Source organism: Podarcis liolepis, assembly GCF_965112155.1.
Source record: "Podarcis liolepis genome assembly, chromosome: 1".
In the NCBI taxonomy this organism is placed as follows: Eukaryota; Metazoa; Chordata; class Lepidosauria; order Squamata; family Lacertidae; genus Podarcis; species Podarcis liolepis.
The window spans coordinates 66952509-66979406 of NC_139554.1; the positions used below are offsets into that span (position 1 = coordinate 66952509).

The following is a 26898-nucleotide window of genomic DNA, read 5'->3' on the forward strand; positions in this document are numbered from 1 at the left end:
TTGGCATGGAAATCTCTTGCATGCAAATATATTTCTTCTGATATTCTATCAGTAGTTTTTAAGGTACCATCTGTTTTAGCATCTGTATTCCAGATAACTCTGGGGAGGCTTTGCCAAGTATTTTCAATTTAGCTATTGGCATAAAAGAGAAACTCACTTATGAAAGTACTCAAGGAAATAAATAAACATGATGAGCACCCCCAAGGTTAAAGATCCAAATAAGTTTCTGTCTTCCACTAAATCCAGATTAGCTCTTCTGGCTGCCAACTGGCTGAATATATTATAGTCTAGAAAGCTAAAGGTTTATTTTCATACTACAATAAGGAATATAACTTCCCATGGTAACTTATTAACACTGGAGAACATTTTCCAGTTATTAGCTCTTACCATTTAATATTTAACTGGCAAGGGTTAAAATGGAAACACGACCAAATGAACGAATATATAGCAATTCTCCAATGTATTCATATATTTAGAAATCCAAAGTGATATAATCCCTCCTTGCACAAAACTGAAAACATGTGAGAGCAGTAGCTCCAGTATAGAAATGGAGTGCTGCCCACAATGACGTTGCTCACTTCAGTAGAAAGCTATAAAGGTGGCATTTAGCTGTAACATTACAGAAAGCTTTCAACCAAAGCTGAAATTGTAGTCAAAATTTCATTTTTGTGGCATGTCATGTTCTCTTTGGCATGCCAAAAATGAAGGGGGAAAGGGGTGCACAGCAAATATGCCACACAGCCATGCTAATTATTCAGTTATGACTGTGAAAAGTTCCTTCACCCTCAAAACAACCTTCACTTGCACCAAACGGAGAGTGAAAGGCAGGTTGTGCATCTTTGCATAAAAGAATCACATTTGTTCTTTTATATCCCTTTCTTAACCTCCCTTCTAAATACTAAGCATAGTTTGGTTTAATAAATCAAGCGCAAATGAATGATGATGCAACAAAAGTGGAAGCTTCATGTATTTTCTCTTTATCGGCAACCCCTTCTATTCCTCACCTTTTATAAAGTTAAAGTAAATTCAAAGGATTTAATTTGGGGAAGCCATGGGTGTATTTTTACAACCCAGTGGGGGTAACTATGATCTTGTAAGGCTGAGAGCTCTTGCACCTACTCTGGCCAGTCTCATTATTTCATTTATCAGTTTCTTCCCACAAGGAGTCTCAGAACGACTTATAAAAATAACAATCCATAATACAAATAATATTAAAATTAAAAAGCAACACTAAAAATAATCAAATCATAAACACAACACGAGCTCTCCCCCACAACGTAAGCATCCCTGCCAAAGACTAACCCTTTTAATTGTAATTTCTTTTAAACTGTTTTTAATGCTGCATTTTAAATGGTTGCTACCTGCCCTGGGGCCTTAGGATAACAGGCAGGTAATAAGTTAACAATAACAAGAAATGCAACAAGGGATAAATACACAATTGACTGGGAGAAATGTCTTTCCTGACATCAAAAAGATGCAAATGCCTGGGGCTGGTGAACCTTCCAGAGGAGAGCATTCCACAAATAGAGGGTCACCCCTGAAAAGGCCCTTTGGACTGTTGCTGAGAAGGGCCTCCAGTGTTTACCTCAAGCCATAGATATAGGTAAAGGAGGTTCATAGTTTATTAATGTCTGGGCCATTGAAGACTTTGTGGGTTAAAATCAGCATTCTGAATTTGGTCTAGAAACAAATCAGTCAGATTGTGCTTTGTTTCCTGTGCTATGCTAGGAGGAAAGGAGATAACATGAGCACCATGGGGGGTTGTGGATTGCATCCCATTTTTCTAACCAAAAAGTTTAATTATTATTCATCAAACTAGGTGTCAATATTCTTGAGCAACAAATGATTACATTTATGATACAGGGATTCTGCCTTTCAGGGTGAGAAGTAATTTAGAGTCACAAACTGTGGATACATAATTGCTCCAAAAGTACTTTGCAATTACTTATTTTCATAACTAATATTATTGTTGTTCTGAATAAAAACATTAGTAGGTAAAAGAATAAACTTAAGTCAACAGACCATTGTCCTGATAGCGTGAATTAAAGATGTTGTTCTTACCTCTGGTCTACAAATACAAATTTCCCATCAATTGCATGCCGAGAAACATATTCTGTCGGTTTAACCCTGATCTCTCCATTTACTGGTTGAGGAACTACATGAGGATGTAACCGTCCAATTGCAACGAGACAGCTTAAATTACAGCCTTCATTATCAGGCTCATTGTCTTCGTCTAGTCCCATTTTTGTTGGTGGCCAGCTTTTTAAATATCCTGTGCTATGGATAGTGCAAAAGCTTTTCCGGTCTGCTACAAAAGAAAATAAGGTTTATGTCATCAGTACTACATTGGTGGGAAAATGGCAACTTGTGTTCAGGCACATGAAACATTTGGCATCTTATTCAACTTCTGAAGAGCTGTACAATCTGCAGCAGGCTGTATGTATGCAGACTTCCATGCATATGCTTGGTCCAGGACCAGGAGTTCTTAGTTTCTTCAGGACCAGGAGTTCTTAGTTTCTTGGTGAAGAAACCAAGAACTAATCGGTTGGGCAGGAAGAGGATCAAGAAGGTGCTACAGCAGTGCTGAACAAAGACATCTGCCAAAGTGGTATTGTGCAATTCTTGGATCATCATCTTGGTCAGCAGCTGGTAGTTTTAGCTGACCATAAACCAGAGATCCATCAACAGTCTGCAGGAAAAGCTCCTCATGGAGGGCTCCAGAAGGGTCATGCAGTGGGTTCCAAGAAGCCACTGCTGTTTGGTGGCCCACCACAGGTAGCAATATCAGGTTCCCATTAGCAGAGTCCAGCTCTTGCACACCTACCTAGTTGTTATCATGGACCTTCAGAAGAGGACATGTGCTGCCTTGTTAGTAAGAAAATCAGACTACACACCCCATTCTGACAGTATGTGTAATGCACACTGCTTCAGTAGAATTTATAGATATGTTGAGAAAGTGGTCATTTAAAAAAAACTAAGCTTTTTAAAAAAATAAATTTCATGTGAATGAGCTCCTCACTGGTTTGCAGTCTATCTAGGTTTTCTTGAAAGAACAACTCATTTAATTATTAAATTATGCAATCCCCTCCATATCCAGAGTTACAAACATTTCAAGTGTTTAGAACATAGGATCATTCTGATTATGTGCTTCCAAAGTGCAGTTTTATTTTAAAGATATTGATTTTCGAGGCTGAGTTCATTATGGTGAACTTGGCCAGTTCAATCTTTCTCCTTAAAAATATCCATTGCTGTTACACTTAAGACTGTCAAATAATTTTATTTCCAAGCAAAGGCAACATAATCTGAGCAATACAGGAAAAGGAAGAGAAGTACTCCTGCTGGATAAGTCAACTTGGCCACTTTGTAAGTCAGAAGTGGACAAGCTTGCCACAGAATCCTCAGTACATCCAATTTAGACAGTTTACGTTGAATTTCCTGGGCATGGTTGTGATACTGCTTTTCTATCTGTAGTAGGTGAAGTACAACCTTTGTAAAATGGTTAAGACACTAATGTCAATGGGCTGGACAGGGGCGGAGGAAGGGGGGTGCGGTGGGTGAGGGCTTCCCCGGGTGTCACCACTGAGGGGGGTGACAAAGTGCCAGGTGGCACTCACCGTGGGGCCTGCAGTACGCCTGAGCCACGTGTCTCTCCTGGGAGAGACGCGGTGGCTTGGGCCCGTGCAGGCTCCGCGCTGCCCAAATGGTCTGCCTGCTGCCTCCCCCCCAGCTGTAGGGCGGCTGAGTGGGAGGAGGCAGACAGACTCTGGGGGCCTCGAGGTGCCTCTATGGGCTGTTCGCCCCACCCTCATGCTGCCCCATTGTGCGGCTCCTGCCACCCCTCGGCACACTGCCCCAGGCACCCGAGCAACTTCCTCTGCCATTGGGGCTGGAGCCAGGGACTGAATTGATAGAAGGAACTACAATCTTGCTGAAATTCTATGGGGAGGGAAGACATATTTCCCTGATTTCCCTCATCTCTGAAGCTCCCTGTATCTCTTCCCATCCGTCTTTGGAGGGCAACCAACACCCTAGAGCAGGGTTTCAGGGGACACAGGGGGAAGGACGAATCAGAGAAAATTACACGTTTTATCATCTTTGGCTCTGAATGCAATTTGCTATCAACAATTTAAATGTTATGTCTACAAACGATATTCTGACCTCACTAGCAACTTGACTTGCGTCACCAAACATATACTACTTGATAGCAAAAAGTCTTAGAAACTGTTAAGAGAATTGACTGTTTTTAGCAATAGCATTATTACAATGTTATTATTTCACCCATTCGTGGACTCAAAAGTCATGGAAGGACGGGAAGCTAAATCTCTTTTTCCAAATGATGCTTTATGTAGCCAGTGCAAATCTGATCCCATATGCAAAACCTATGAATTGCTTCATAAGGTCAGAAACTGTAAGCCGCGGGAGTCAGGTTTCTTCTTTATTTTTTCACATAGTTACAACTTTGCAGGGTCTTATTTGATCTCAGATAAACACCTTAATTGGTAGAAATTAACCAAAATTATTTTTCTAGATTAATCAAGACACACTACTGGTACCTTTCTTTTTAGAACAGGTGGAAGGAAAGTCTTTATCTTCTACTTTCACGGATGGTCTGTTGCATTTCATCCTACAAAAGAAGGAACGTCTTGCTCCAGAGCATAGTCGTGATGGTCCAGGCGTTATATCTGTTTTAACTGGAAGTCCAGCTGCAGTGGAGTGAAAGAACACCAATCCAAAATGTTGAATCTGGCTTGGCTTTAAACTTCTAATTTCAAATATACAGATCTGTAACTAGATAGTTTGTATCCATGAACATAACTCAACAGAATGATATTCAATGGAGACAAAAGCAAAGTTCTGCATTCAGGGAAAGCAATTACGGGATTGGAAATACTTGGCTTAGCAACAATACATATGAAAAGGATAATGGAATTTCAGTCGATTAGAGGCCAAACATGAGTCAGGAGTGTGAAACTGCTGTAAAAAGGGCCAGTGTGATTTCATGCTTCCTGAGTTGAACCACAGTTTCCAAGTAACAAAAGGTAATAGCTCCACTTTATTTTGCGCTAGCTTAAAATCACCAGGACCTGTGAACTAGCCTGTGGAGCTCAATGAACATTCCAGTCACTCACTTTTCGCATCTATGAGCCTTTCCCGTGGTGCAGTATCAGAAGAAGAAAGTTGCTCCTTAACTTTGGCAATATCTTTAGGATGAAGGTAGTCAAATAAACTCTGACCAATCAGATCATTCTGCCAATAAAGAATGTTAACAACCAATTAAATTATTACAGACATGCAAGAAAAACTGTTAATAGCATTTTTGTAACATTTCAATTAACTGATATTTTAAATGAATGAAAACAATACTGTTTTTGTAAACTGAAATATTTCACTTCAACCCATAAAATAAAACAGAGAACAATATTGATAGCTTAAGCACAGAGTCATCTACACCCACCACTGAGTTGAACAAAATATGTTACAAGGCTCTGTTCTTTTCTACACCATAAGAAAGACAAAATATACCTGACTGTAGTTGAGAATCTTGAAGACTGATTCTGAAACAAACAGTATTTTGCCTCTGTCACAGCCCACAACGAAGAGAAAACCATCTGCAGCCTAATTGGGAAACACAAGATGGCCACTTTGTTATAGTGTGTTATTTACACATTCTTAAAATTATTCACAACATGTAGTTGAATTTCGGTGACCAAACACTTTGCATTTAAATGTAACTAGATTAGCACACAGCAAAAAAATTCAGTGGAGACTTGAGTATGGCGACACTATTTTTTAAATAATAATGCCAGAAAATGGCAAGGCAAAATGGCTGAATGTCATTGGTGAATGTCTATTTGTAAAGGGCAACATACAGTCACACCTAAGCAATTATTTAAAAACCACCTTACTGCACTTGATCTTTCTTTTTAAAAAACCTTTCTTTAGGGAAATTTCCAAAAACTGCAGGAGGTGACGTAGGGGGTGGGGTGGAGAGTAAGGGGTCATCTAATCTTCCTATTCTTGCTCTAACGAAACCTTTGTCAGGATCTTAAGAGTCTGCCAGGAGCTGTTCATGTGTGTGGGTGGAAAAGGCCATAGAAGCAGGGAAGGCAAAAATGACTCACTTTCATTGGGCTGTTGCCAGCAATCTTTCCAAAGGGGCTTCTAGGAAACCAGGAGAAAAGGAATTGCTGGAAATAAGCTAGATTAATGCAAGGCAGACTCCAGAACATTATTATTGTGGAGTATCTTACCAGACACTTGGAAAGGGGTCATATGCATGCAACACACACGCAAAAAAAAGAATGAAAATACTGCTTGAAGATCTTGCTAGATCTTTTCACCACATTAGAGAGGGGAGGAGGGAAGAGGTTGTCTTACACCACAAGATGGCACCCCTTTATCGCTTGGTTTATACCTCTTATCTGACCATGATGAATCTCACCCAGGGTGGGAGAGAGTTGGGTTCCTTTTACTGATGCCTTTCTCTAAAGTTTCATAGGAGATGTTCTCTTCCGATCTTAAAAAGAGGGTTATAAATCCTACTTAATTTCACTGGAGTGCTTTTCCATATGGAAGCATACAGAGTCAAGCCTGAATATTTGTATCAGTTGCACACCAAAGCTGCTTCGGCAGGGCAGAGACTCGGCATTCGTTTACCAGAGGGTAAAACCTGCAGGGCAGTCAGATCAAATTTGCAGAACGCAAATGAGATTTTGAAGATTTGTGGCAACCAATGAAAAGGAGCATTTTTATGTTGTATAGGATACTATTGGATACCATGTTTCTACCGACAGGTAAGCAGATGGGCTTTATTACTGTAATTCACTGAAACAGCATGGACACCCCAAATTTAATAAATATCAAGTCAGTTTCCACTAAGTTTTAAATATCACACATTGCCATAAAAAACACCTTGAGCCTAACAAGAAATTATAGTGCCATCCTTCACATGCACTTCAAGCAAAACCAGAGGTTCCCTATTCAATACAGAATACATTGTTGCCAGAATAAAACACTGGAGTGGGGTGAATAGACAGCGAAATCAAAGGCCAGTTTCTAGAAACCAAGGTACTTCCTTTAGCATTTCTGCTCAGGAAACACATTAGTCAACCTCAAAACAGTAGAGCATTATGAATGGTATAATCACTTTTTGTAGTCCCTGGTAATTTATTATCAATTTTTTGGTTTACTGGCTACTAATCCAGAGTTTCATGTTACTGGGGAGCTTACGCAACACTATATTGGGGTTAGCACAGTGTGCTCGTAACAGGCAGACAGCGACTTGCTGGGAAGTCCATTGGTTTAAAAAGGGCTGAAGCAGGGCTTTTTTTCTGGAAAAAGAGGTGCCAGAACTCACCATGAATGCCTCCCTTGCTCTCTTATAATGGCGCCCACCTGAGAGGTGCAGAAATTGAGTTCCAGTACGTTCCAGCTGAAGAAAGCCCTGGGCTGAAGCTTTTGCATATAGCACGCATCTCCTACACTGGAGGAATTTATGGTCGCAGTGTCTGGTATAAGAGAACTCCACCCTACATGAAAACGCCACCATACTTACAAGAATCTTCTCTTTCATTGCACACTATACATGCTTTCATGTATCTGAAGACACATACCCTAAGAATAAGATGTTTTAGTTCATCGTCTGACAAAAAGGCAGGTTTGTAGTTTGCTTCTGTATATGGGTTTGTGGCACCTTAAAGGCAAAGGGAAGAAAAGTAATTATTCTTTGAGTAAATAAACCAGTTGTGCGAGGTGCAGAAGGGGTTACATTCTATTTGCACAACTATTTTCAGTGTCCCTAGTCTATTTTCTAGTAATGCCTAGAATGATGCCTCAAATACTAAAAACCAAGTAGATGCTGCTCCCAAAAGCTACTATGAGACAGCAGCAATTTCTTTCTATTTAGAAACTTACAAACCTTTTACCAATAAAGGTTGGCATGATAAAATATCTATTTTGTATCTTTTACTGGTATGAAAGCACCTTTAACAAATCTGTAGATCACATGGTGCAAGCTAGTTCAAATCTCACTTCAGTCAAAATCTCACAAGGTGCCCTCAGGTAAACTGCTGCTCTTTCATTCTCCCATCTAAAATAATACTAACCTACTTAACCACAATGGTGTAAGCAATACTGAAATAATAAGTGCAAAGTGCTTTCACTGCTCCATCACACCAACATTTCTCCTGGTTTTTAAGTTCCACAAGTAACCTCTCTAACTACACAGGTTGTTTTAAAATTTACCTCTTAACGTCTTCATGTGCTGAACAGCCATTCTCAGTACCGTAAGTTTATCTAGTTTTCTGGACATAGCATTGCATGTTGGCACTAGAGAGGCCAATTCATCGATAAAACTGTTCATCTTATCACGACGCCTTTTTTCAATCTGACTGTGAGCCTCCCTAAGTGATAATGAAATAAGGATCATGACATTTCAGGTATCCAGAGTTACATCACAAATCTTAATTGCTTTTGTGAAAAAAGAGACAGGATTGCTTACATTATCAGTTATCAAGAGACAAACCTTTATTTACTTTATATTGGCTACATAATGAAGAAATGAAACAAAGTAAACAGGAGGATGAAAGCTGATGAGTAAATTGAGGGAAACCAACTATAAATGAGGATATAAAGGTAAAGGTAAATGTACCCCTGCCCGTACGGGCTAGTTGTGTCCGACTCTAGGGTTGTGCGCTCATCTCACTTAAGAGGCCGGGAGCCAGAGCTGTCCTAGGACACTTCTGGGTCACGTGGCCAGCGTGACAAAGCTGCTCTGGCGAGCCAGCACCAGCGCAGCACACGGAAACGCCGTTTACCTTCCCGCTATAAAGTGGTACCTATTTATCTACTTGCACTTTAAGCGTGCTTTCGAACTGCTAGGTGGGCAGGAGCTGGGACCGAAAGACGGGAGCTCACCCTGCCGCAGGGATTCGAACTGCCGACCATGTGATCGGCAAGTCCTAGGCACTGAGGTTTTACCCACAGCGCCACCCGCGTGGGTAAAATGAGGATATAGTCTTGGTCATGTAAAGGGGAAAAAAAGAAGTCAAGAATCACTGCAATTATCTGAAATGAATTATTTTAGTTTAGACAACAACCCTAAGCCTCGGGCATGCCTGCCTGCAGGAAAAGAGACAGACCATTTCAGAGGAGCTTTCAAGCCATTTCACATACAATATAGAACACTCAATTTGTCTGGCAATCAAATTCTAATTGGACTTCCACACAGCATGAAGGCGAGGCTTCACCAGAAAGATGCTGAATGGGTAATGTTCAGTGATGATCATATAGGTGTTGCAGTGTGTGTGATGCACAAGCACCCACAGATTCTAGGGACCCACCAAACTCAAAAACCTTAAATGATCATATAGGTCAGGTGCGTATTGCAAAATATTTTGATGAGTCTACTCATCAAATATTCGAAAACATGTAAAGTTAAAAATGTAATTGTTCTAATATAACTTTGCCATGCCAATAAATATCATGCATGAATATGTATTTATAATTTATATATATTCTGAAGATATGTACTTCATAGTTAATTAAATGTCCTTTTTGCATAAGAGTGTTTCATATCCTGTCAGAAAGGTACATCACTGTATTGAATCTTAGTGATGCTGATCTTGAAAAGTATGGGATGAACCTGAGCCTGCACTTCGAACTCAATTCCCATATTGTTTAACATTTTTGGAATCTGAACCCAACATAAGGTCGTGGTCTCAAACTCTGAAGTGATTCTATGATTTGCTGTAGCAAACATTATTGTAAGATTATGTGTTTAATTCACATCTATTATACGTGGCACATTTTTTACTTGTATAAATCTCTCTGTCACGTGATATATTTTAAATACTTCATAATTAGCTAAATCTTTAACTTCATCCACAATCTATAAACTGGAAACACTAAGGAAGCACAAACTGCAGGGTTTGAAAAATATCCTTGTTAGTGGGAACTATATGGGATGCGCTGGCAGAAGAGAGAAATGTTGTAATCTCTGGATCAAAAAATGAAATGGCTTTTTAATATAACCTGGTACGCTCATTTCTCATGAGTGTAGGAGCATAATTTTCTATTAAAGAAATAAAAATCCATTATAGGAACACATCCAAAAGGCCTTTATGGATCACATCATAAGCTCACTCACTGTTCACGGAGTTAAAACAAAGACTCATTGTTTTACCTTGCATTTTTTATTCTGCCTTGCTGGTCTGTGTATTCCAACCTAGCAGAGAACAAAAGTGATACAAATCAAGTCGATACAGCAATATAATCTTTGCCATGAGACAAGGTGAGGAAGAAAGATGCTTTTCAAATAAATCTATACCCAAAGCCCACTTGAATATGTAGAACTAACTGCACAATGCTTGGGATCACAGCCACTTACATTTCAGAAGGATCACAACTTCACATTTTCTCACCAAGGTGAGGATTTCTATTTCATCTAGGTGTTATATTAAGACTTGATCTTCCAGTAGGATTACCCCAGTCCTTGTATACTCTCCAGATTCTCACAGACCTCAATTACACTCCACATCTCCTTATCTCACTCTCTAGAATTATCCGAGCTTTACTTTGAATACACTTATTTTTCAAGATGCACAATTGATTCAGCAATGATGAACAAATAAATACCTTCCATGTTGATCATCTTTATCTGTGTCCATACCTTCGCTACAAAACCAGAACAAAAGAAAAATCAACAGGGTGAAAATGCAGCAGAATTTGCTTCAATGATCCTCACTCCCACACCTTGCTAAAACATAAGCATTTACACAAGTAAAAACAGATGGCGTGCTGCAGCAGCATTCATTATATCTATATTTCCTGAAAATAACCAAGATAAAAAACGGGCTGTTGAATGGCCATGAGCAGACATTCACCTCCACCCCACATTTAAATGTATCCTTGGAACTTGGCCATCCTTTGTAATGCATTGATACAGCAGCTAACTTTAGATGGTGGATACATTAAGGACTATCTAGTTAAACACATGAGCCTGGTTCAGGCATTTCTCTCCACACAACTGATATAGCGCAGCAAGTGACAAGGGGCCATATGCCCCGTCTCCCCATTATGCTTCACAATGTCCCCTTCTCAACACTGTACATGAGCTGTAGGAGCATCTACAGAATATGTACAGGCTATCGCCATGATCTGGAACCCTATATGCTCTCATGGGGGTGGCCTATGTGCATTTGGCATAAGATGCCTACAGGCCCACTGTCTCTTCTCCACAAGATTTCTATCATCTGATGAGAAATGCCTGCACAGGACTGGCCTGCCACTGAAAATGGCGAGCCATTTCCCCCTCAGCTAGTCCTTTCTACATTTGAGGACAGAGCATAGAGGGTGCAATGCTAATCATACAACAGGAATCCAAGTACACACACACTCTCTCTCTCTCTCTCTCTCTCTGTGTGTGTATGTATATATATATATATATATATATATATATATATATATGCAGGTTTTGGTGTCTTCGGGTGTCTTCCCGTGTAAGAGTTGGGGTGTCTAGGCGACGTTTCGACGAGGTCTCACTCGTCATCTTCAGGCTGGTGCTTTCGGCTTCTTGTTACTGGAACAGAGCAGGATCTCAGTGTTTGAGTTCCTATAAATACTGTTGAGGGGTGTGGTGTATAGCCTCCGACGTTCTGGGCAGTCTCTGCCCAGAACGTCGGAGGCTATACACCACACCCCTCAACAGTATTTATAGGAACTCAAACACTGAGATCCTGCTCTGTTCCAGTAACAAGAAGCCGAAAGCACCAGCCTGAAGATGACGAGTGAGACCTCGTCGAAACGTCGCCTAGACACCCCAACTCTTACACGGGAAGACACCCGAAGACACCAAAACCTGCATTCCTGTACCCGTGAAAATCTACGAAAGCATATATATATATATATATACACACACACACATACCTTCCCAAGAGCTTTTTTCTTTAAAAAGGCATTTTATCAGAATCATGAACTTTGCTTACTAGTGACTAGCCAGATAAACAACAGTTAATATAGACTGTGCTTGAAAACAATCATATGTTTTCTCTTGCAATTCTTTTACACAGTGAGCATTGTAACAAGGCTCCCCTTTCCCCATATGATGTTTGTACTTACTCAAAAGAAAAGCCATCGAGTCTGAAAAGAGAGAAAAATATTGTTCAGTTTATACTAAATGATGAAAAGCGTTTTCTATCCACATTCAGTTTTCAGTGAATCTTAATTTCTACTATTTGATCATTGCAATTATGTACCTTGAGAAGATTTTTATTAAAAATCTGAACCTCCTGTCCAGTTGCGTAGCGTGGGTTGTCAGCACCCAGGGCAAGGCAAGTAATTTGCGCCCCCTAACCCGTGGAGCCAGGTAGGGGCAGAGAGCTGCGAGTGCGAGCGCCCCCAAATGTTGCGCCCGGTGCGGCCGGCCCCCCCTGCACCCCCCACGCTATGCCACTGCTCCTGTCTAATGTTTCAGTAGGATACTTGCATTTGCAAACATAGGTATAGGTCTGTTCTATTCACACACAACTTTTATTTATTTATATTTCTTTTACAAAATTTATATACTGCTTGATTGCGGAGAGGACACCTCAAAGTGGTATACAAAAAAACCCCAATAAAATTATCAATAAGAATTAACAACAATAAGTTAAGACTTTTGAAAAAGTTGAAATATTTTATTTATTTCATAATATTTTGTTTCAGGTGGACACCCAAAGAAAGTAATATGTGAACAATGTGCGCTTTGGGCCTGACAAAACATCTCTGAACTTTTTCTGAAAGCAGAACTAGAATAATCAGCAAAGAATTGAATCATATTTTCAGCTTTAATTCAACTTACAAGTAAAGACTTATTTATCAAATAATACAACAAATAATACCCCCTATAAATGCAAATATTTAGGATAAGAACTCATTGTGCCACGTTTACAAAGCAGTCATTTTTATGTAAATGAAAGTCCATTGTCCCCCAAAACTCAATTCTCTTCAAAAGAGTGTATTTGTGTTTTCCCATGAATTAATAGATCACTGTAGGAAATTTTTTACAGGTTGAAAAACACCTCATCTATTTCCATTATTTCTGGAAGGAAAACGGACTCCAAACAAAAATGGAATTTGAACAACAGGCACAGCTGAAAGGTTATACTAATAGGAAATGCACTTACTGATAATCAGTAGAACTGCCTTTCCTTTTCCTATTACAATCCATTCCTGAAGAGTTAAGAGAACTAGAGATTAGGTCAGTGGGGCCTGGTGACATAAAATCACTGATTGTAGAAGAAATGTCCATCCTTTGGTCAGCCATTGGATTGTCTAGAATTACCACAAAAAGAAGAAGAAAAGAAGCACAGGAAATTGGTTTATCGAATGGCTACACCACAAGAATAGTTAATGGGTTCATATAGCCCCTGCTATCCCTAAGAGTTAACTTCATTACAATAATTTCTCACCTCAGCCCACAACAATTCTATTAAGTATAATAAGAAATCATTTCCCCTATTCTACTGGAAGGAATAGATAAGAAATGCCATTCAGTATCAGAAATAATGTCTATCCCGGTGTTCCTGAAAAGCTCACAAGAGAGGTAAGATGGAGACAGCCATTTTGTTTGTTCCCATGAGGTGGCAGTCAAAAGTACATGGGGTTCCGAACCTGGATGTTCCATGAAGACTAATCACCATAATCCTTTGAGATTTTTTACAGACTGTTTTTAAAGTCATCATGCCAAGATCATCTAAGTACTCTACTGCTGAACAGAGCGGTTATGCCCGGGTCCACGTCTAACACTCTTGCCACTGGGACCATAGCTGAAGCTTACAATTTCAATTTGAGTAAAGAGAAAGGTGAATCTGGTAACAGTTTTGCTATGCTTCTTTTTCAGTCTTCAAAGTGCTACAGTACTCTTTGTTAAACTAAAGCTGTAGCCAACAAGATTGCTCTGAAAAACTAATTGTCATGTAATTTCCTGGTCACTTCTGAATGTATAGCAGCTGACTTTGCACCATGTGCTCATATTCCTAAAACACACCATGGATATCAAGTTCTTGAAATATTATATGAAGCCTAGAATTGATACATTTAAAAAAAGATAAAAGGTGATGGGACTTTATTTGAGAGGATGGCAAGACATCTGTAAAATACAGGCAAATGATAAAAGAGTTGGGAAAAGAGAAAGCAAACAAATTTCTTCATGGAAAAAGAGCTGCAAAAGGTTCAAGTAACTTAAAAGGCGAAAGAGGTGGGGCAATATAATTAGTTTTCAATTATGCTTTTGCATAATAAGCATTTTTAGAGTTCTTAAGAGTTCAACAAACAAAGCAGTCCACTCTTATTTCCATCTTTGTGAAATATAGTAAGAGTATACAGAAATGCAAGCCAAAAGCACCGAAACCCCCGATGGCTGTTCCTACCTGTAGACTTGATTTCTGGAATCTTAGATCCACTCTGGAAGGATGTGCACTCCTGCTGCCAGTGCAAAGCAGCCAATCACCTTAACCCTCCTTTCATTTCCTCCAGCCTTGTTTCTCAGCAGCTTCCAAATGCCTGGGCTGTAGGAAACAAATATCACACTGTCAATTTCCTTTATTACATCACCAGCTATATTCTTCCGATGCTTTTTAAAAAATGTTAAAGGTGACAACTAATTAACATTGTTCAGTTCAAAGGGTCCACACCCTAATCCGCTAGGAAACATTCCACTTCTTTATATCAGAATCAGGTGAGAGGGTAGCAGTGGTGAATCGATGCCTCGACTCAGTAATGCCCTGCATGAAGGGTAACGTACTGAAGCTCAATCCAGACAAGAGAGAGGTGTGCATAGCTGGCCTTCAGCGGTGACATTCTGTCAACTTTGGATGGGGTTGTATTCCCCATGAAGAAGCAAGTTTGTAGTTTGGGAAAAACATTGACGTCAAGCTGATACTGTGGGTGGTCAAAATACCATCCATGGGATGTACCAGGTCTGGCACTTTCTAGGCAGATATAGTTACATCAGATTTATCAGAGGTGTCGTCACACCCAGGCTGTAATACTGTAATGCATTACACAGTACATGAGGCTGGCAAAGACAGCTCAGAAATTTCAGTTGGTTCACAGCAGGGGAGGAAATGGCCGTTCTGGACAATTAACAGCATCTAAAAAGAAAATCTGCACTGCACTAATTTAAGGTGTTGAGTTTAACCTTTTAATCCCTAAATGGCTTGAGGCCCTTTTGTCCCATAGGAACCCACCCCAAATGACCCCTCCTGCAAATACCCCTTTAGCAAATCCCCATACCAAGGTTGTATTGGTGCAATTTGGAAAAAGGCTTTTTTGTTTGTATGTGATGTCTGCCTGGAATGCTCTTCCCACAATAGGTGAGGGGAACACTTATATCATGTGAACACAATCAAGCCCATTCTGTTCTTCAAGACTTTGCCCACCTCCCCCAACCTGCTGCCCTCCAAACGTTTTGAACCACAACACTCATCACCCCCAACCACTAGTCATGCTGGCTAGAACTGACGGGACCTGTAGCCCAGAACATCTGGAGTGCAATAGTGGTTTAAGTGTTTTTTTTTTAAGATTTGAGAGAGCTTTCTGTTCATTAAGTATTGCTGCTGCAATAGATGAATTTTAAGTGAGTTTTATGGATTCTGTTTTAAGCTTTATAAACTTTGCTCATTTATTGGTTTTGCTTGCTGCCTGATATTATGTTTGTCATAGTACTGTTTCTGCTTATATATTGTTTCAACAGAAAAGCATATACAGTGGTACCTCAGGTTAAGTACTTAATCCGTTCCGGAGGTCCGTTCTTAACCTGAAACTGTTCTTAAACTGAAGCACCACTTTAGCTAATGGGGCCTCCTGCTGCCGCCAAACCGCCGTAGCACGATTTCTGTTCTCATCCTGAAGCAAAGTTCTTAACCCGAGGTAATATTTCTGGGTTAGCGGAGTCTGTAACCTGAAGCGTATGTAACCCGAGGTACCACTGTATTTTAAACAGATACAAACATACATAGTAGTCAGGAATACAGACACATAAGCATGTCTGTCATTACGCAGCCCCAAATGCTGCCTCTCTTTACACCAAATAAAGATGAATTAAATAATCAGTTAAACCAAGAGACCATAAACAAAACCCACCCCTCACATCCATGCGTCATGGCACTGGATGATGACTATTCATAGTTCAAGGCAAAGTCAAACAAAATTAAATGTACCTTCAGGCTGGCGTCTGATTGTATGGCCCAGTCTGAAATTATGTACAAGGATGTGTGCTCAGATACACAAACTCCCCACCCCATTAATTTCAACAAATGGAACAGCTCCATGCACACAAAGGAAGGCCATGCAGAGCTACTGTGAATGTGGAACTCACTTGTGCAACCTTGCAACTATATTGGCAAAACTTTTTACTAACTCACAAGTCTCAGCATGCCTGTGCCAGGCACTTTCAACAGCCTGAACAAGTACCAACCCTTGGCCAACTTACAAAAGTTTCTCAGCCTGGTTACTTCCTTGGTGGAGACTCTTATAGATAGGTGACTGGGCAACTGCCAGGCCCCTAACCTAACCTATGTATGTACAGAAGCTCTCCTGTGTGGACTGGAACATAATTGGGGGTCAGAACTGAAATGAAGCCCCTGGAAAGAGGGGGGGGGGCGCACACACACAGCCAAACATTAGATTGAGGCAGTTTCCATGAATGGAAACCCTGCTTACAGATGGCTTCTCAGCCCCATTTTAGAAACCTCCTTTTCCCTCATCCCATTCAACAACATTTCCTGACCTCCAGGAAAGATGGAGTTGGGAAGTTTAATTCCTTCAGCCCATCTCTGCACACTTTACTCTGTATTCAACCCAAAGAAGTGTTACTATGCAAACCACCTGTGGTTCAATATTTACATGTTCACAAAGCACATTTTTTTCAATAACTTCTAATTAAAATGTAATTTTACTACTTAGCCTCCTGCTCTCAATGTTAGCATTGCTTTTTGTATGTTGCCTTACATAATTTCTAAAACTTTTTAAATTGTTAGATTTTCATATTATAGAGTAAGACTGATATGCAGCCAAGAAGAACACATTGTATGCTTATTTGCACAAGAATGTATATCCCCACCCTTTTAATATTTACTCATAATTCAGGGTGGTTAAAAACCATTAAAATAGCCGCTTCATAATAAAATATTAGAAGCAAACAGTTTAAGACAGAACAGACAAGAATAAAGAGGTAAAATGACATCTACTAATTAAGGCAAAAGTTTGCTGGAAGAAAAAAGCATTTGCCAACCAGTGGAAAGCGGAAAAGAACCCAAATGAGCTTCACAGGGCAAGGACTTCTATAATGTGGATGTGAAAAAGATTTCTCTTGTTGTAGCCAACTGTAGTATAGAAAAATTCATAAACCTACAGTCTGTGGCCCATCAGCTGGAACGCTCCTTCCTGAAATTATGTTGCACCTGAGCAAGAAGAGTTGTCTTTGCAAGGCAAGGCAAGGTAGAGGTGCCTATATTTTTTGAAGAGTTGGGGGTCTCTCCAAAGTTGAGGGGACTTTCACTTCATTTAGTTTTAAAATGAACTAAAATAAAATGACTGCCAGGTGATTAGGAGTCTTGGCAGCTGGTACAAAATAACCTCTTACGTTAGCCACCTCTGGATTAAATTAACATGGCAGCCCCAATGATTTACAAGGCAATCCTGACCATGTCTACTTGGAAGTAAGTCCTATTAAATTCAGTGGGGCTTATGGCTGTACTCTTGGTATAAGTAAGGAACAGGAAGATGTTTACACTATCAAGATGAAAGGCTAGGAAACCTAATATAACTAAGGTACTAGAATCATGTAAAATATTAAGTAGATATGCTACAGTTATCTCCCACTTGGACTACTATTTTAACTTTAATTAATTGATTGTCTGTTTTTATGTTCTTATGTTCTTTGTATATTGCGTTGGTTTTATGATGTTAGCCACCCTGAGCCTGGCTCCAGCCAGGGAGGGCTGGGTACAAACAATTTTTTATTATTATTATTATTATATTATTATTATTATCATCATTACTGCAACATGCTCTATGCGGGGCTACCTTTGACGGTGACTCAGACATTACAACTAATCCAGAATGCGGCTGCCAGACTGGTGACTGGGAGCAGGCTCCGGGACCATATAACACGGGTCCAGAAAGATCTACATTGTCTCCCAGTACGTTTCTAGGCACAATTCAAAGTGTTGGTGCTGGCCTTTAAAGCCCTAAGTGGTCACAGCCCTGTATACCTGAAGAAGCATCTCTACCCCCATCGTTCAGCCCAGACACTGAGATCCAGCTCCGAGGACCTTCTGGCAGTTACCTCATTGTGAGAAGTGAGGTTACAGAGAACCAGGCAGAGAATCTGCTCGGTGGTCACGTCCACCCTGTGGAACACCCTCCCGTCAGATGTCAAGGAAATAAACAACAATCTGACTTTTGGAAGACATCTGAAGGCAGCCTTGTATAGGGAATTTTTTAATGTGTGATGGTTTATTAATTTGATGGGGTGGGCTTATTAATGGGTCAAATGAGTGGCTTATTTATAAATTTAACAACAACAGTAACAAATTTCCAACAAAGCCAGTGGGACATGTATTGAAAACCACTATATTTTTCAATGCATATCTGGGATGTCTTCTAACTCTGCTTTCTTTAACACCCCCTCTGCACTGCTTCCCTCACACTAGCCGTGTGCTAAAAAGAATAACCATTATAAAATCCACTACACTGAGGTTGCTTTTTAAAAAAATACTCTGTCATTAGTAACCTCTGGTATAATACTTGTTAACTGCCAGGCGGCAGCTACTCATTTTATTACAATGTAATGCGAGAGCACACTGACAACAGATCTTTCCTCTTGTTTCTCAAGGCACTGCACAAAACAGCCCACAAACAAGGCAACACGGCCCTGCTGTAACATACTCTGAACACCCACAGTCCCAAACACAGCCAAGTTCTTCATATTGTGACCCCAAGCCTGTTGCCAAGATACTTCAAGGATTTATTTGAAAGAATGCCATCTAGGCCACTTCCTGATTAGAGTCCTGGTAGAAGAGAACCAAGGCATGCTCTCGGTGGATCGCATTCTGCCGCTGCTGCAACTCTCCCTCTCTTATTTTATCTGAAAACATTTTCTCAGAGAGATACTGAACAGAAATCAGGGATCAAGTCACAGACTCTGCCTGCATTTGGATTCAGGGCTTCTGCCCATCGTCACATGATTGATTTAATCACGCAGCAAATCAGATCATGAGCACATAAACACCTCAATGAGCAAATCAAGGTCAGAGCAAAAAAAAAAAAAAAAGTAGGTCAACTTAAAAAGTCTGCTGAGGCACCCATCTGGGAGGTGAGACCTCAACACGCAAGCGCTGCCAGCTCCAACACTGCCTACAGGAAAAATTACTGTCACCATAAAACAATGCTTGTTTCTTTCCAACGAGACATCACTCCTCACTTGCTGAATCACAAGTGCACCACACCACGAAGGCATTCTTTTTCAGTTACCAACAATGTCTGCACTGCACTTCTTTTAGCAAAAGAAATACGACAATGAAAGTTGTGCCTGCTTTCATTATGCATCCCCAAATGGCAAAAGGATACAATGCAGACTTCCCAACAAACAACTTTGCATGTGTTTTGTGAACGGAAAATTATGAAAAATGCAATAGTAGCCCTGCAGGATGAAAACAAAGCTACATCTAGACTGGCACTCTTTTTCCCAAAGGAGAGAAGCACATGCCTCCAGGAGCCTACAAGCAGGAATGTCACTCCCCAGAAACTAGCATTCAGCTGCAAAAAGTCTCCGACCATGGATGTTCCATTAAGGCAGGGGTCAGGAAACTTTTTCAGCAGGGGGCCAGTCCACTGTCCCTCAGACCTGGGGGCTGGACTATATTGGGAGGGGGGGTGAACGAATTCCTGTGCCCCACAAATAACCCAGAGATGCATTTTAAATAAAAGGGCACATTCTACTCATGTAAAAACACGCTGATTCCCAGACCATCCGCGGGCTAGATTGAGAAGGCAATTGGGCCGCATCTGGCCCCCGGGCCTTAGCTTGCCTACCCATGCATTAAGGCATCATGACTAATAGCCATTTCATTACAGCCTCATATGCAAACCTGTTTTCAAAAACACTTCTCTGAAATGAATTCTTAAAGGGTTTTTCAAACAAACAGTAAAAATGAAGGGGGAAAGATTGAGGGAAATGAGTGCTAGGGCAAGTGAAAAGGCTAGGAAGAGGAAGTGAGAAAAGGAAGAGGTTGGTGGGAAGAGGAGGCAGAAGAGACAGAAGAAAACAGAGCAGTAATTCCCAACCTTTAGAATGAGAGCCCCTTTTTAACCTAAACTTTATTGCCACTAATGTAAAATATTCCTGCACACAGGACTATCAGTTGTATATGTCAATGAAATCTGTAATCCCTGTAAGTAAAGCTATTTCAATATACAGTACAATTAATCTGATTCTATTTTATTTATATTTCATATCTGTATTTATATTTCCTTTTTTATAAGCCAGCAGGCATTAGCAGCAAATGCTACTTAGAACAACAGACCCAAAAAGTCTGCCTTCCCAAATATCTTAAACCAGAAAATGGCCAGAACTCACACCCAAGAATTAGGCAACAACAATTCACAGAATTTATCCCAATAAAGCACATGAAATAACATCAAAACTAAGAAACCGTAATGTAATCAGAAATTAGGAAGCAAAAAGTCTGCCAATGGTCCATAATACAAATCCCATTAAAATTAAAAGGGGAGCACAGTGAGACTTGTAAAGGCTTTAATAAAGTTCCTCCACTCCCATTTGAACCTCCAGAGGCACAAACAGGAGACAAGGCTGTTTTAAAGCCCTTTGCAAAGGTGCTTTTTGAAGCATCTTCTCTCCCACTTTTAAACATACTGTAGCTTGTTCAAAGGAGAGAGAGGAGGCTGTTTCAATGAATGTTTTTGCTTTAAGTGAGCAGGCAAAGGGGCGACACCTTTTCTGACGCCTTGGAATGGGATGGACCCCAAGCTGGCACCACAAGTTAGTGTCTGTCAGCATCTGTATTAATTTGAAGACCATTATTATGGATGTTTCACCATATTTTGTCCAGATAGATATGTAGTTGATTTCATTATACAACCATATATGACCCTCTCATAGACTTCTCAATTAATCAATCAAGCTTGGACATGGATTTGTCCATCCATGGTGGGCTGCTAGGTGAGTAGGATCGAGCTGGCTTACAAGTTGGTGAATGTACCCTTATCACTGGAGGGTGGTGCTTTGATTCCTTCCAATGCCTGCCAACATGTAATGGGTTTTGTTTTTTTTAAAGGATGCTAAGACTGCCCCTCCCAGAATGAAGCATGTCTGAGTCCACCAAAAAGACATTATAAAATTCTGAGATACGGCATGTTAAAATGACTTCTCTCAGTAGGTAGCTATAACTTGGCTCATGGCTCACCAAAATAATAAAGTATATTTTCCCCCAAATAAACAATAGGAAATGTTAATGAATGAAAGGCCTGCAATTACATAAAATATGTACACATTGAGGTTGAATACACATTTTCATAGTGTACTGAACTTCACTCAAAGCTCTGACATCTTTCCATAGCAGCTGAGTTATCGCCTTGCATTCTGGCCATGTTAAACCTGACCTACCTATAGGTTTGGAAAGATATGAACAAGTCCAAGGGGATGGTTAAGAAACACAGTCAAGGAATTATAAACACAATAAAGGTTCAAAAAGGAGTACCGTAAGTGCTCTTTTTTATCCATCTGGCCACAAATCACAACCTCATACATTGTTGCAAGTAGTACAAGCAAATTTTTAAGCAGCTACAGTATCAGACAATTTACAGTTCTAGACATCCATTCTGATTTTTAGTGCAGCTCTGAGCTTTGTGGCTAGCAACAATCTGTTTTAGTACTTCAAGAGCAATACTAGCACCTGCACTGCCTCTACCTTAGGCTACCAAATCAAAAGCTCATAAAAGCCAAACAAACCTCCCAAGGCAAGGAGTTCCACATTCTTGATGGCATGACATAAGAGATTCTTGCACATCCCTGCCAATTGTACCTCAGCAGGTGATGGGACACGCAGAAAGACTTCACCAAATGTTCTTAGTAGGCAATGATCTTACTAACCAGCTCATTACATGTTTTATTTGCCTGCATGCCTATACAAAGTTCCATTAGCCATTGGCATTAGCCATCGGCAACTATTTTCTATGTTTGTTTTCAGCCTCGCCTGCCCTCAAAATGGTCCATTTCATCAAACAGGGACACAATCATATGAACCACACACACTTCGTGTAATTGTGAAAATACTTGTGTCAACTGTATCATATTAAAACACCCAGATTTAAAGGGGCAACAAAACAAATTTAGAGAACGTAAACACCTGTGTTCTGATTTACAGTATTTATTAGAGAATTTACTAGAAAATTATTTTTTGCAAAGGTCCCAATTTACTATACATTTTTCCTTAACTGTAGTAAAAATCTATCACCCTACATTTCATGTTTGCTTATTCTGTATATTTGTTTCTCACGCTATCCAAAAACTGCAGGATTGATTATAAAAGAAACAAGTGTCTATAATACACTTAATCACATTGAGTTGTTACACTGAACCATGGTTCAGTGAGACATGAACAAAACTAGTCTCCTCCCAGACTCATTAAAGGGGGGAGGATTTTGAAAGCTTTCACTCCCACTTTCCCTTAATATGCACTGCATCCAAACCAGGGGAAGTGGTTCGAGTTCTACAGTTAAGTGTTCAACCAAACCAACCTCCTGGCCCATGGTTTGACATTAGCTTGTGTAACGCCTTCCCATATCATTTATGCATTTTGGTAAGGATTATTCACAGAGGTACGCTGTGAGCAAAAGATGTACCTCAAGCTTTACATATACAGTATTTCAAGCTGCATAACAGTCACTGTAAAGGCAGAACTGCTATGATGCTTTTGGTACATTTTAAAGGGATGCATGCAGTGTGATCCAGGCATGTATAATCAGAGGAAATCTTCATTTAGTCTTACTCACTAGAATAGGTGCTAAGGATTGCACTTTGACTTTTCCTGCATATGTAAACAACACCCTAAGCCAAAAACCTTGGAAAAGGTCTTGTTCTAATCTACAGTTATAAATTATGGGCCTTGTGAACATCAAACAGAGCTTTCTATTCACCTAGGGGAAGATATACTGAAATATAAGTTTTAAACATAAACCATTACTGTACATCTGGCCAGCCATCCTTCACCAACCTTGTGCCTTCCAGATGTCTTGAATTATAAGTCTCACCAGCGCCAGCCTGCTTGGCTCTACTGAATAGGTCTGATGGGAGCTGTAGTTCAAAACATCACATGGGGCACCAAGTTGGCAAAGGCAGCATTGACTCCCACATTTTTTTTACACCACACATAATAATAGGATTGACATACACACATATTTCTGTGTTCAACATTTCACATTACTTGTCAGTCACCAAAACAAACTATATTTCCTGAAAAATCTGAATTGGTGACCTGCCACAGTCACTTAACCTAAAACATGTGTTTCATGCACAACATTATTTAGAGAAATCACTGGAAAAAAGAATATAAATCCTTGAACTAAGCCTGTCCACCATTGTTCAATTAATAGAATGTCCCCCAAGGGATCAAGTATGCAACTTTATAGGACTATCTTTACTATGTCAACTAGGAACGGAAACCACTGATTCCAACAGGGCTTAATTCCAGGCAAGTATGCTTAGGATTACAACCATGCACCAGGTATGATGCATGCTTAAGACTGTAGCATTTGAATGACATGAGGCCTATGCCAGAAAAGAGACACTCTGGGCAAAAGCAGATAAGAGTTCAACAAATGCTGGATTTACTGCTGGGGTAGGAACCTTTTAGGACCAAAGGCTGCATTCCCGTCTGGGCAATCTTCCAGGGTTGCATGCCAGTGGTGGACAGTGACAAAGGTAAGAATGGGTGGAGTAAGTAATAGACATTTGACCTGTGTAAAATACACTGGTTTCTACACATACCTCTTTATACCCTCTACCAAGGCAAACAACAGTCTTTATAATGTTCCAAGTACACATTCCAGCCAGGCACCAACACTCCAGGAGGATGAAAATAATGCTGGAGATGGGGTGTAGCATGGGGAGAGTCCCAAAGGCTAGACAGAGAGTCTGAGGTTTCCCACCCTTCTGCAGGCACACACAATTACATGGGCAACCACCTACTGTAGTAGCTGTCTACAGCATAAGGAGAATTTTCAACTGTTCCTTAGATTCTAGATCCTATGCAGAAATGTGAGTAAGTCTCATAATGTCAGCAGTTGCTGTCGGGACACTTCTAAACCTACTGTGGCAAGTCACCACTTGGCAGTGGATATTATTCATGCCATTGCGATGATTTAAAAAAAAAACAACACCCTTCAACTTCAGGCAATACCAAAAATAAATTTTCAAGCTTGCTATCTAGATGACCCTACCTCGAATTACAGTGTGTGTTTTTGTTTTTTTTTAAAAAAATAAGCTATCAATTTTATACACCCTTTACCCAAATAGGTAATTATAATGGAAAATACTGCTCTATACCAAATCAGACAGTTGCATCACCTAATCCAATATGATCTGCTCTGATTGGAAACAGATCTCCAAAGGCAGATGTCAGGGAACTGCCATCAGTACTGGAGGGGGAGAGCGAAAGCCAGAGGGATTCCAGAGAGCATCCAGGGATCGGGAGGAGCAGCCCATCTTCTGGGGAAGAGAATCAGCGTAGCACCAGTGGAGAAGGGGGGCTGGTGGGGGAAGTGGCGAGGCGGTCCCATGACTCCTTGCTTGGGACCAGCGGGGAGAGTAGGGGTCCTCCGCTGCCCACGCCCTCCTTGCGCAGAAGGCTTTCGCGCAGAGAGAGTAGGAGGAGACTAGGCGTCAAAGAGCTTCTTTGCTGGAAGAAGTTTAAGAAACGCCCACTCACGGATTCTGCCAGCGATTGAGTCAGCCACGGGTGAGTGGCTGTCCGGACAGAAAAGGTTCACTTTGGCAACCCAGCCAGGTGTTTGCACCCAGCCGGGGAGATAGGCACCTGCTTACGCACGAGCAACCCCTAAAACCATTACAGCAGAGGACTTCCCCTTCGCCTCACTTGCTCCCTTATCCTGGCCATCCCAGGAATTGTACTGTGCAAAGCTGGTGCTCTACCGCTGGCCCTTTCCAAACAGAGGAGTTTCAAACATCAGGGGCTGCATACAGTATATGTTAATGTTGCAACTTGGTTTGGGTTTCTATGATTTGCAAAATGAAACCTGCACAGATCCATTGGTACTGCCTAAAAATACAGGCACTGTCTTATGGGATCAAGCCATCTAATCTAAAACTTCTTCATCAATGAGCCATCAGATGCCCGTAGGGCTCTCCACATGGGGAAACAGAAAAAGAGAAAGAGAGGGAAATGGGGGGGGGGGAGAGAAGGACTGGAGCTGCCATCTTAGATCCCAACCTCTCCACTAAGCAAATTAACTAAGGCAAAGATGCACTAGACAATTCAGAAATCAGATTGACAGGCTGCAGCAGAGAATGAGGTTAAATGTAGTTTCCAGATTTTCTTTTTGAAACTAAAGTCTACCCCCGCCCTTATGAAGTTATTAACTACCCTTCACTTACTGAAACATGAGTGCTTACATGAACCAATTTAAAATGCACTATGCCAAGAACATATGGGAACTGACAGTACTGCTTATGTGGAACAAATGTCACCAAATCAATTATGTGACAAGTAAAATAAAAAATATTACAGATGCGCGCTCTGTGCAAAACAAACAAAAAACTCTAAAAAGTTTAATTCTCCTAGCTGTATAAATTTAGGCTTCAATCCTAAACAGGCTTCCTATGCAGTAAACCCAACTGGATACAAATCCAAGCAACATCTAGATTAGTCCCGCTCAAATCAATGAGAGTAAACTGATTTAATTCCCAGGAGGAAGCAGTGTGTGGAATGTTGTTTTAGGACAACCCTTCAGATGTTTTGGACTACAACTGCCACTATTCCCAGCCAGCATGGCCAATGGTCAGGGACAATGGAAGCTGTAGGCCAACAGGCTGGGAAGGCTGCCTTCTGATATCTCAAGTCAGTTTGTAACTCAGGCTGCAACTAGTCCATTACTTGATGCCAAACTGGGTCTTCAGATTGTGAAGTACTTGAGAACTTATGGATAACAATTTCTCAGGGATTCTGACAGAGATCAACTTGCAATCCTTCACCAGAGGATCAGAAGGCAGCACATAACCCATGCATATTTAGTGCTGTTTCGGTTCCATGCCATTGTCTCGACCTTATTTTTCATGGGTATAAAAAGGAAAATAAAAGTTTGCTCCAGACAGAGGGCACAATACGATTGTGTTTGCCAAAATGCAGAACAGCTATACCCAAGTCAAACTTGGGTTTATAGAGTGGAGAGAATAATAAGGGTGATATGAAATATTGGCTGCCCACTTGTATTATGGCTCTTCACCTGTGCAGATAGGACTGGCCCTTCTTCTCCTTCCCCCACCATGCATGCCCCTAAAATTTGCTTCAGGAGTTGTCAAAACCTCTGGAGCACATTGAAGGCATGGGGGGAAAAGAGGAAGGGGAAGGTCTGCTAGTGCAATGTTGGATCTTGCCCTAAGAATACAAGCAGGGCTGCAGGTTTAGTGGGCTTTGGTAAGAATCCATGTTTAAATGGTAAGCAATATAGGCTTACCAGCAAACATTAAAAGGAAAAATAATTGTAGACAGTGATATAGGCAGAGCAAACCTGCTTTCAGAAACATCTCGGATAATGCCTGAAGATTCCAGAAGGCAAAAGCAAACCATTTTAATGCTAATGATTCAGAATTATTATCCA

General features: G+C 40.6%; 1 protein-coding gene across 2 annotated transcripts in view; it reads right to left on the reverse strand.

Moving 5' to 3' along the window:
* BMAL1 (basic helix-loop-helix ARNT like 1) overlaps positions 1-26898 on the reverse strand; it is a 44792-nt gene that overhangs the window by 9824 nt on the left and 8070 nt on the right. Inside the window, exons 2-12 of one of the 2 annotated variants that reach the window (XM_083477660.1) lie at positions 14409-14541; positions 13164-13311; positions 12118-12138; positions 10636-10674; positions 10184-10225; positions 8245-8402; positions 7614-7693; positions 5524-5616; positions 5130-5247; positions 4554-4703; positions 2062-2308 (exon numbers count right to left, since the gene is read on the reverse strand). In XM_083477660.1, the coding sequence (XP_083333786.1) occupies positions 2062-2308; positions 4554-4703; positions 5130-5247; positions 5524-5616; positions 7614-7693; positions 8245-8402; positions 10184-10225; positions 10636-10674; positions 12118-12138; positions 13164-13303 (1088 nt within the window). In that variant the 5' untranslated portion in view covers positions 13304-13311; positions 14409-14541. Of the gene's footprint in view, positions 1-2061; positions 2309-4553; positions 4704-5129; positions 5248-5523; positions 5617-7613; positions 7694-8244; positions 8403-10183; positions 10226-10635; positions 10675-12117; positions 12139-13163; positions 13312-14408; positions 14547-26898 lie in introns of both variants that reach the window. The other variant, XM_083477659.1, reaches the window with a different exon arrangement.